At 35.6% G+C, this 10602-nt stretch overlaps 1 protein-coding gene across 3 annotated transcripts; it reads right to left on the bottom strand.

Annotated features, from left to right (window-relative positions):
* Window positions 1-2978: 2978 nt before the first annotated feature.
* LOC127266514 (protein NETWORKED 1A-like) lies at window positions 2979-9510 on the bottom strand. 3 transcript variants are annotated; one of them, XM_051296771.1, is made up of 5 exons: window positions 9312-9510; window positions 9117-9189; window positions 8137-8385; window positions 4154-8019; window positions 2979-4087 (listed from the first exon to the last, which is right to left on the bottom strand). In XM_051296771.1, the coding sequence occupies exons 3-5, from the start codon at window positions 8237-8239 to the stop codon at window positions 3140-3142; spliced, it is 4917 nt and encodes a 1638-aa protein (XP_051152728.1). In that variant the 5' UTR covers window positions 8240-8385; window positions 9117-9189; window positions 9312-9510; the 3' UTR covers window positions 2979-3139. The 3 variants fall into 3 exon arrangements, with proteins under 3 accessions (XP_051152728.1, XP_051152727.1, XP_051152729.1); XM_051296770.1 differs by lacking the exon at window positions 9117-9189; XM_051296772.1 differs by lacking the exon at window positions 9117-9189 and having other exon boundaries at window positions 2979-4039.
* Window positions 9511-10602: the final 1092 nt, after the last annotated feature.

The following is a 10602-nucleotide window of genomic DNA, read 5'->3' as shown; positions in this document are numbered from 1 at the left end:
ATTTTTTTTGCAGGCTCTGGACCTGCCTGTTATAAAATATTAAAACTCAAGATCCGCTCTACTTCGCTTCAATCAGGCTAATCTAGCAAATCTGCTTTTTTTTAAAAAAGAAAAAGAATAAAATAAAATTTTTTAGGCCCGATGAGAATTGTAAAGATAAATTTGATTTCGAATTAAGGTTCTATTTTATATTTAAAATTTTTAAAATAAATAAATAATATAATTTATATGGTATAAAAATATAAATAAATTATAATAATAATTAAAATATTCGGGTCCGGGGTGAGGCAGGTTTATAGTAAAATCCGTAATCCGCCCCGAACCAAATTTTTTAGACCCGAATCCGTCTCATTAAGATCGGGTCTGGGGCGGATCTGAGGCTAATCCGCCCTATTTGACATCCCTGCCTCTGGCTTTAAGTACAATAATGGGTAAATACGACCTTAGAACGGAGGAAATATATAATTTACATAACAATTATTATTACAATAATATAGTATATTATATGATTCTATGTAATGTAGCATAGTTTAAGTTAGTGTGTATGGTACTGACTTGATCAAATCGGCACTCTAACCGTGTATGAATTTCACTACATATTATAAAAATTATTTCATTTATATTTATTTATAGGGAAAAAATCAAAACTAGTTCTGTTGAGAATATAATTAATCAATTTTAGTCTCATTATCAATTTTAGTCTCATTATAAATCAGGTTCCACCTCATATTTTATTATGTGCACGTCAGCGATTATTATTAATTTTGTAAAGTTGAGACCCAAATTGATTAAATTTGTTTGTAATTGGACTAAAATTGATGGTTTATATATATATAATGGAACCAAAATTGATTAATTATATTATTAATGGGACTAATTTTGATTTTTTCCCTTATTTATATTAATATCTTCACATTAAATTTACACATTATTTGTGAGTAGAGGAAGTGATAAGAAAACATAACCCTATAGATAGAAAATTTAGATGGATCACCGAATACTCCCTATGTTTCTTAATAATTTTATCTATTTTTTCATTTTGATTTGTCTCATAGCAAAATATTCAATTTTTTTTTTAGTAACTGTACTATCTACCTAACATTACAAATATCATTTCAATTTACAATATATTACACAAATATTAATAAGGTTAGTTTAGTATTTTCATTTTTATTTCTATTATATTCCAATATAATACTAATATTTTTAAAATTATGTATACAGAAAACAAACGGATATTTAGATATTTTTTAAATTTTGTGTGTGATAATGTAAAAACAATTATTTTAGAAGTAAACAAGAATATTAGGACAGTGTATAATTTCAAAAATAATAAGAATTTAGGGTCTGTTTGTTTGTAAACTTTCACCAAAATATTACTATATACCAATTTTATTTTTTTCAAAAATATTAAATCAAACAGTGATTTAAGTAATTATTTATTTATTTTTGAATATTAAACTTTAAATATTAATATTATATACGTACAGAGTACAAATTAAAAAAAAAATACTAAGGGTGTGTTTGGCAATTAGTTGATAGCTTTTAGCGTTTAGCTGATTCAATTAGCTGGTTTCACTAGCTGATTCAATTAGCGATTTGTATTAAAGACATTAGCTGTTTATACATAAAATGACTATTAAGGACATTGATATTTTTATTTTTTAAAATATTTAATTTTGTTCACTTTAGTTTGAAATTTATGAGAATTTTTGTTATTAATTATTAAAAATTATAAAAATATTATAAAATATTTATTTTTATTTTTATTATTTAAATGTGAAAAAATTATTTTTATTAAAAAATAATAATTTTTTATTATAATTATATAAAATATAAAATAATAAATCTTTCATATATATTTTTATTATGTTAATTATTATTTTAATATATATAAATAAATTAATAACCTTTGTTTTTTTATTTGATTTAGTTTTAAAAATGATATTTTACAAATAAAATAATTTATATGTCATAATTAATAATAGTAATTATTTTAAATTTACAAAAAGAAAAATATAATTTAATAAATTAAATATATTAAAAATAATTAATAAATACTGCTATAAAAATATATTTATATGTATAAAATAAATAATTAAGTTTTAAAAGTAAATAAGGAATAATCAAAATTAAAATGAAAAAATTGTTTCAAGACATTGGATAGATAAGTTTTTCAAAAATAAACTTTTTTGGTCCAAAAAGCTCTTTAAAAAAGCTAATTTGTCAAACATCTAAATTAGCTAAACTGTTCAATAAACTAAAAGCTCTTCAAAAAGTTGTTTCCCAACCACCCTCTAAGTAATAAAAATATAATAATACTCCTGCAATATTTCTAAATTTAGAAATAATTATTACTCTCTCTCCGTCCACTTACAATGTTTACATATTTTTATTTTGGGACGTCCAATTACAAAGTTAATATTTCATTAAATACCCTATTTTTTTCCACAAATACCCTTACTTTACATCACATCGTTACTTTTACACAAAAGTAAAAGTAAAAATGTCATTACACTACTTTTAACTACTCACTCTAATTAAAATACTATTATTTCTTAAGCACAGCTCCAAAAGCAAACGTCAACATTGTAAGCGGACGGAGAGAGTAATATTTATATATATATATTAACATACATTTCACTTTGTTTCATCAGATCACTCAAATAAAAAAAATAAATAAATAATTATTTTTCTCTCCAATCACATCACTTAATATCGAAATTATCTCAAATTACTATATTTAATACTCTCTACCTAAATTTTTGTGTCAAACACAAATTTTCACAATGTTTGTAAGAAGGATGGAAGGAGTATTAAATACAATTATCCAAAAATGCATAAATTATCAAGGGTTTGAGGAACTATAAAATATTTAAGAAACATGCATAGTGTCACGGACCCGGGAAGTGGCTAGGCCACACGGAAAGTGTTCGAGGAACAACTAGGCGGTCCGTGACAATAGTAACAAAGCCATATACAGACATAAAAGATAGATAACATTAGATAGTCCTTGTCCGAATTAATCATACATAAAGATGAGCTACATAAATATATATATCAGTCTTTCGAAGAGTTGTACCATCCCAACATAATCTTTCATTACGGCTACGGCAATAAAAAAAAAAAAACAAACAACTTACACGCTGTTAACTTTGCCGCTAGTCGACTGTCTGAAGCACGCGCAGTTCGCGCTCTTCTTCCGCCGCCGGCTGCTCCTCCTCCCGCCGCTCACAAAGTCCCTCAGAACAATGCTCCGGCTCCGGAAAAACCTCCCCCGGCCCCCCTTCGACTTCCCGTTCCCGTCGCCGACGAGCTTCGACAACCCGAACTGAATCCTCTGCAGCTCCATCTGTAATCGCCCGATCCTCTCAGCGCCCTTGTCCGCCTGCTCCATCACCTTCATCATCCACGTGTTCACCGTCTCCTTCATGCGCGGCGACGCCGTCTCGTCGCGCGGGCACAGCTCGATGTGGGTCACCAGCTGGGTGTTCAAATCGACGAGCTGTATCAGCGTGTCCTCCGCCTCCGATAATTGCTCGTCGACCGCTTCCGATTCATCGATTTTCTTCCTACCCTTCTTGCTCTTGCTGCTGTCCCACTTCTCGCGTAGGTTGTCCAACGTCGATTGAAGGATCTCGAGACGCTTCGCGTCGGAGGCTAGCCGCTCGAGGATCTTCCGGTCAGACTGCTCTTGAACGGGTTCGGGTTTTATTGTGGGGAAGTCGAGCATGCGGTCGACGGAGAGATCGACTGATTTGACGTCGCCGGCAGCTTCCCACAGCTCGAGCATCAGATCGTCGGATCCCGCCATGCCGCCTCGCTTGCGGATTCCGTGCTCCGAGACGTGGTCGAGCGGGATGTCTTTCATCCGTAGCTCGGAGATTTTGCTTTTGCTTTTCATTAACCTCGGTGAATCGTAGACGCCTTTCCTCCGATTGCTCCGCTCGTTATTATCTCCACCGAAGCTCTGGTGGGGTGGCGTCATCGCAGGATCTTCCAGCATCTTTGGAACGGAATTAACAAGCGTTTTCGATTCCTTCAAGCAGATAAGGTACGGATCATCAGAAAGTTCAGCATCTGAAAACTGCGTAGACAAGTAAATATAATCATTACGTAAATTTCGAGCAAATTACTTAAAAAAAGTCTTTACCTTCGACTCGGGAGTGTCGAATCCTTTAAGCTTAGCTTGTGCCGTAACACTACTCTCGAGAACGGTAATATCGTCTCGAAGTGAAGCGATGATCGGAGCGTACTCGGAGAGCTGCGATTTCAAGCTAATAATTACATCGTCCTTTGACTTTAGCTCGCCTTTCATTTCTTCAAGCTCCGACGATTTCGAATCCCGATCATTCTCGAGAATCTGGCAGGCTGCGGTAAGTTCTTTCACTTTATTCTTTAACAAAACTTCCTGAATCGAAGAGACTTGGAGATCGAAGCAAAATGTCGACGCTTCGGCTTCGTAGACTTCGAATTCGTTGTTCATTTCCTGAAGCTCAGTATTTAGAGTCAGCTCCCTCATCGTATTCTCTTCTATCTCTTGACGAAGCTTCCTGAGTTCCGACTCCAAGTTCTTGTTCGCCATTTCAAGGCCCTCGATTTCATCCTTCTGCGTCGCGTTTTCTTCCGAAAAAACGAGTAAATCGGTTTCCAGAGCTTCTCTTATCTCCCGCGAATGGAGGATGTCGTTTTTCAGATCAGCCACAAGTTTGCATAATGTCGAGTTCAGCTCTTCGGCAGCTTCAAGCTTCATTTCCGTATCCAAAAGCTTCGCCTCTCGATTTTCCAAGTCGGCGTTCATCTGAACTTCGCATTCTCTCATCTCTTCTAACTCATTTTCAAGGCTTCGAACGGTGTCTCTAAAGAGTAGACTCTCGGCATTTTGCAAATCGAGCTTTTTTCTCAATACCGTCACTTCCTTTTCGAGGCCGCGATTGATCTCTCGTTGCCGGTTCAAATCCTCGACGAGTAACTTCAGTTCTGCTATTTTCTCTTCCCCGAAATTCTTTAGAACTTCCGCCATCACAGCATCAGTAATCTTCTGTTCCTCGAATTTAGAACACTTATTCAGTAAAGAATCGTTTTCCCGATTCACCTGAAAGTATACTTCCCGCAGTTCGTCGTAATCTCTTTGCAAATCAGTGTTCTTAGCAGCAAACTTTTCCGCCATAACTTCGAACTCCTGCTCCAAATGTAGTTTCTGCTTCACAATATCGGTGCCCTTTGATTCCAATTGTTTAAGTAGAGCTAGAAGTACCGAGTTCTCAACTACGAGCTGCTGCTTCTCATCCTCCTGTTCGGAAATGGAGTTTTTCATATCTTCGATACTTTCAAGAATATGATGCACAAAAGCTCGCTCGTTTTCGACCTTCCCCGTAGAAGCATACTCAGTTTCCAGGCTCCGGAATATATCGTAGATTCCCAACCTTAGTCGTTCGATTTCATCCAACAGAAGTTCAGCCTCGACCTGCTGTTCAAGGCTTTCACTCTCCAGCTCTGAAATCACTTTCTCCGCCAATCTCGAAGCCTCGACGTGTTTCTGGCACTCGATGATAAGAGAATAGTTCTTTTCTTCCATGTCTTTAATGAATTTCTGCAAGACGGAGAGCTCGAACTGAGCTTTTAGAGATTTCTCGAGCTCCTCTTCGGATTCTTTCTTCTTCCATTTATTCTCTTCTTGCAGAAGATGAATCTGGCTTTCGAGCCCCGCCAACCTCGTCTCGCTTCTGTCCTGAGAACTCGTTCGTTCTTGCTTCTCGATGCCCAACGCCATCTCGAGCTTATCGACTTGACAATGCATCGCTTCCTTCTCCTTCTGTAGGCTTGCGTATTTTTCTTCCAATCCCATGTATCTTTTCTCCATGTTTTCGAGCTTTTGTTCAACATGTCGGAGTTTAGAAACCAAGGAGTCGCGTTCGGACAAAAGATACGATCTTTCATTCTTGAGAAATTCACAGATTTCTTCCAATCCCTTTGCTTTTTCCCTCAGACCTTCGAGCTCAACTTTAGCACTCAAAAGAGAACTCTCCAGAACAGCATTCTTTTCTATCAAACTGTGCATATTCTCGGTTACGGATTGTAACTGAAATAAAAGAGACGTCTTTTCCCCAACGAGCACAGCCTTCTCCCCCTGAAGAATCCGGCAAGATTCTTGCAATGCCTTCGACTTTTGATGTGAGGTTTCTAACTCGGCATTCAGCTCCGACAGAGAGCTTTCTACAACCATTGTTTTGGTCAAAACTTCCCCCATTTCTTCTAGCTTCTTCATCAGAACTTCTTTCTCGTTGCTGCCATGCTCGCATTTTTCCCTCAGCCTCGTGTTTTCATCGTGCAAGCTCTTCACAGAAGTTGTAATGCATTCGGCATTCAGACCTGCTGCTTCCACTTGCTCGAGTAATGTCTGGTAGCTCCTATTCAAGATGGTGATTTCCTCTTTCAAATGTAAAATGTCCTGCTGAAGAGACATGCTTACGCCTATGTGACGTGAAACTTCTTTTTCAAGTTTCTCTTTAATCTCCTTCAGACCTACGATTTCAGTTTGCATAATCTCCATAGAAGCAGCTGATAATGAGTTCATTTGGCCCAGACTTTCATTTTCATTCCTGACCTGTTGAAGATCTTTCTCCAGAATAGTTTTACTCGATTCTATGTCTTTAAGCATTTGAAGAATACTTTCAAGTTCCGACGCCAGACCCTTCTGGTCATTCTGAGATTGAGAATGCAAATCTTGCAGTGTCTGGAGAGTGGCTTCGACTTGCGCATGATGCATTTGCTCGTCTTGCAGACAATTCTGAAGTTTCTCCAGATCCTCTTGCTTCTTCGTAAGCTCTTGATCTTTAATCGCAATCTTCTTTGCCAAATTCTCTGCCTCAACGCGCAAAGTTTGGTTAGACAAATCCAACCGAGCACACTTCCCTTCAACCGTCACGAGTTTAGCATTTCCAACCAAGACCTCATTGTTAAGGCGTTTGACTTCTTCTTGGGCACCAGCTAGATCTTTCTCGAGCTTCGAAATGGTTTCCAAGCAGCAATTGTACTGTTTGGCCGAAGCTTCTTTTTCTTCGTTAAGATCAGCTAAAGCTTTTCTTAGATCAACGACTTCAGCTTCTGCAATCTCTGCTTGCTTCTTGAGCAGTCTGGCCTCATCTTCCATAACAGAGACGATGTTTTCTAAGTTCGATAGTTTAGAAAGACATTGATTGTACTGATAAAACACCTCTTCCTTCTCAAGCTCCAACCTCGACATTTCATCTTTCAAATTTCGAGATTGACCTTCTGCTTCAGCTGCTCTATTGTCAAGCCCCTTCATATCTTCCTGAAGGCGGGAAGCCATGGCCTCCAGATCGGATATTTTATCCAAATAGCATTTGCTTTCTAATGATCTAGCACTCTTCTCTGTCTCTAACTGAATAAGGGCTTCCTTTAAACTCTGGATTTCGATATCAGCCACACTGACTTTTTCATTAAAACTTTCGGAATCGACCTGTGCTTTCTTCAGCGATTCCTCCATCTCAGAAAGCTTTTGAAGACATTTTTGATATTGTAGGAGAACATCTTCCTTTTCTGCTTGCACATCGGCGAGAGCTTTCTTTAAGCAATGCACCTCATTCAAACTCCTTAGTTTCAAGCCTGATTCGGAATCTTCACGATCGAGGTCAATTCCTTTTTCATCGTGTACATCCAATCCAGAAAGGCCCTGAAAATTCTGAAATAACTCATCCACATATTGCATCGACCGCTCCCTTTCTTGTGCTGAAGATTCTGATGGAGAATCCTCGATAAGTTCAGAATCACAATGTACTTGATCGGGAAATGCCTTTGCTAAGGTGCGATGCGCGTGGCGAAGCTCCCCTGTTGCATGATCATACCTTTCTGCCAATGCACGGTACGCCCGGTAGAACTCCTCCACAAATCTCATTAACTCCGGCCGTTTCTCATAGTACATTTCAGCTTTCCTTCTAAATGAATCGGCATCTTCTTCAATGAGCTTAATCATTGTTTTAACCTTGCCATCCATATCTTGTAAAACAAAAAAATCACAATCACAATCACAATCACAATCACAATCACAATCACAATCACAATCGCAAAATAGTATTATATCAAAAGATAAAAGAACAGGAAATATGTATCCACCTGTAAGGTTTTCGTAAAGCCATTTCGAGTTCTTTGGGGTATTGTGGCTATCCCACCACCAGGAATACATACGTCTCGATTCAGAACTTAGTAAGCCCGCCATAACTCCTGTAAGAACAAGAAACAAACGTCCCTTTGGTTTTCTATAAACTAGCTCTTTAAAAAAGCTTCTACGGTGCTGCGACCCGTGGTACAGAAGGTTGCGGACCCAATCCAGTCTTCAAACACCAGAATGATGCTAAGAACTTCCTGGAAAATACAAACAAAGTGAATCAAATATGAATCATCCTTTACCAGGTTCAGAATCATACCAAGATCTACACGAAACGAATTTTTGCATGATCCATGAACCAAGCTAACGTATAATCAAATTAAACTTAATGGTGGTAAGAAATATATATGAATTTATGAATCTATTCAGCCTTCACAATTCAAAATTATCATTTGCTTGTTTATTTGCTATTCAATCTCTCAATCTTGATCCGAATACATTGTTGTGAACACATATTTCTTCAATTTCACAGAAAAACACAACAAAAACTCAACCAAAAGTGCTTCAGTCATTCAAGGCCTAAATTTGAATTCAGTGAAAAAAAAAAACACCATTTCTTGTTTCAGAAAATCAGAAGAAAACATCATACATCAAGGGGGAATGTTCATCGGTTCATGATGCACATCTTATAAAATTTTCCAGCCATAAGATCCGTTCAAACGGTAACCAAAAAGGAAAGCGGATAGAAATTTGAAGACAAAAAAAAAAAAAAAAAAAAAAAATCTCGTTGCGAAATTCGACAAAACCATAAAACATCAAAAAGAAATCAAGTAGTCCAAATTTCCGCCTCCCAGAGGAAGATATGCATCATCTATCGGAACACGCGACGAACGATTTTAAAGCAGATGTTCTCAGATAAACAACTAGATCATGAACCGAATAGCTCAACAACATTCTACTCAACACAACGACGAAAAATCATTTGAACCTGTGTCAACACCAATCCGCTGCAAAAATTCAGATCGACAGCCTCGAAGACGAACAAAAACACTTAACAAAAACTGCAAACCCCAAAAAACACAAAACACAAAATCAACACAACACAAAACTCTCAAAAATAACAAAAATCACAAAATCAAACGACAAATCAACGCTGAGACGCAAACTCTTTCTCAAAACTTACCGGTTGAAAAGGCATAGTAATAATCAGCAGCAACCATTTCTTGAAACACCACTGCAGCTGCTAAATCCTCACGTTCCATTCACCCCATTGTTCTCTCTCCAACGCTCTCCGGAATGGATCTTTTCCGTGTTTTCTCCTCGGGTGCTGCAATCGTGTTGGCACAGAGCACTGTCTCACAATGAATGGCAAACCTGTCGAAAGTTCACTATTTGACCTCTCTCTCTCTCCTCAGACCTGTCAGTCAGTCTCTCTCACTATACGTATACATATATACATACATATTTCTGTATCTATAGAATTATACACATACGAGAGAGAATACAGTCACCGGTCCGTATCCGTATGGTGTAAATGAATCTGAAAAATTATTACCTTTTATTTTTTTAGTTTTAATTTAAAATGCTATTAAATGAAAAATAGAAATTTTTATTTAAAATAAAAAATAAATACACCTTAAAGTCTTATACTACATTTATCTCTAATTAAATTTTCATAATATAAAATGATAGATTTTATTTAATATATATGAATAATAGCATTTATATTTCAAATTACGTTAGTATTAAGAAATATATTAATGAATTACTTATATGTTCAATATAATAATAATAATATTATTATTATTATTATTGGAAAAGTGAAGGAAAACTTTCAAAAAAATGAGGATCAAATTTCGTATATATAAATATCTATTTATTAAAAAAATAATAATAACTTTTATTTTCAGAAAGAATAATAATGTGCTTGCTTATGATCTTTTGGGGTATCTTTATGGTATAAATTTTACTCCCTTCATTTCAAAAAGAATTATTTATTTGCTTTTTCACGTCATTTTAGAAATATTAGTATTATATTGAGATATAGTAGGAATATGTGATATAAAAGTAATGGCATTTATGTAATATATTGTAAATTGTAAGGGTATTTGTAATATTAAGTAGATAGTACAGTTACTAAAAAAAATGAATACTTTGTTATATAACGGACTAAAATGGAAAAATAGATACTTTGTTATAGGACGGATGGAGTATTTTATTTATAAAATTATACTTCATCCATCCCATAAATATAATCTTAATTTGATTGAGTACGGAATTTAAAAAATATTGATTTTATATTGATAGTTGGTAAAAAATATGGATAAAAATTTTTTTGCCCTTGTGAGTGTGTAGTGGTAATTGTGCAATAAAAATGAAAATATATTGATAATTTTATAGTGATATGGTTATTTATGGAAATAAGACGAACAAAAATGATAAATAAGACTATTGTATTGGGACGGAGGGAGTAT

This window comes from Andrographis paniculata, unplaced genomic scaffold (genome assembly GCF_009805555.1).
Source record: "Andrographis paniculata isolate CXL003 unplaced genomic scaffold, ASM980555v1 Contig76END, whole genome shotgun sequence".
In the NCBI taxonomy this organism is placed as follows: Eukaryota; Viridiplantae; Streptophyta; class Magnoliopsida; order Lamiales; family Acanthaceae; genus Andrographis; species Andrographis paniculata.
Note: the sequence above shows the minus strand (reverse complement) of the source record. Positions and strands in the feature narration are given on the sequence as shown.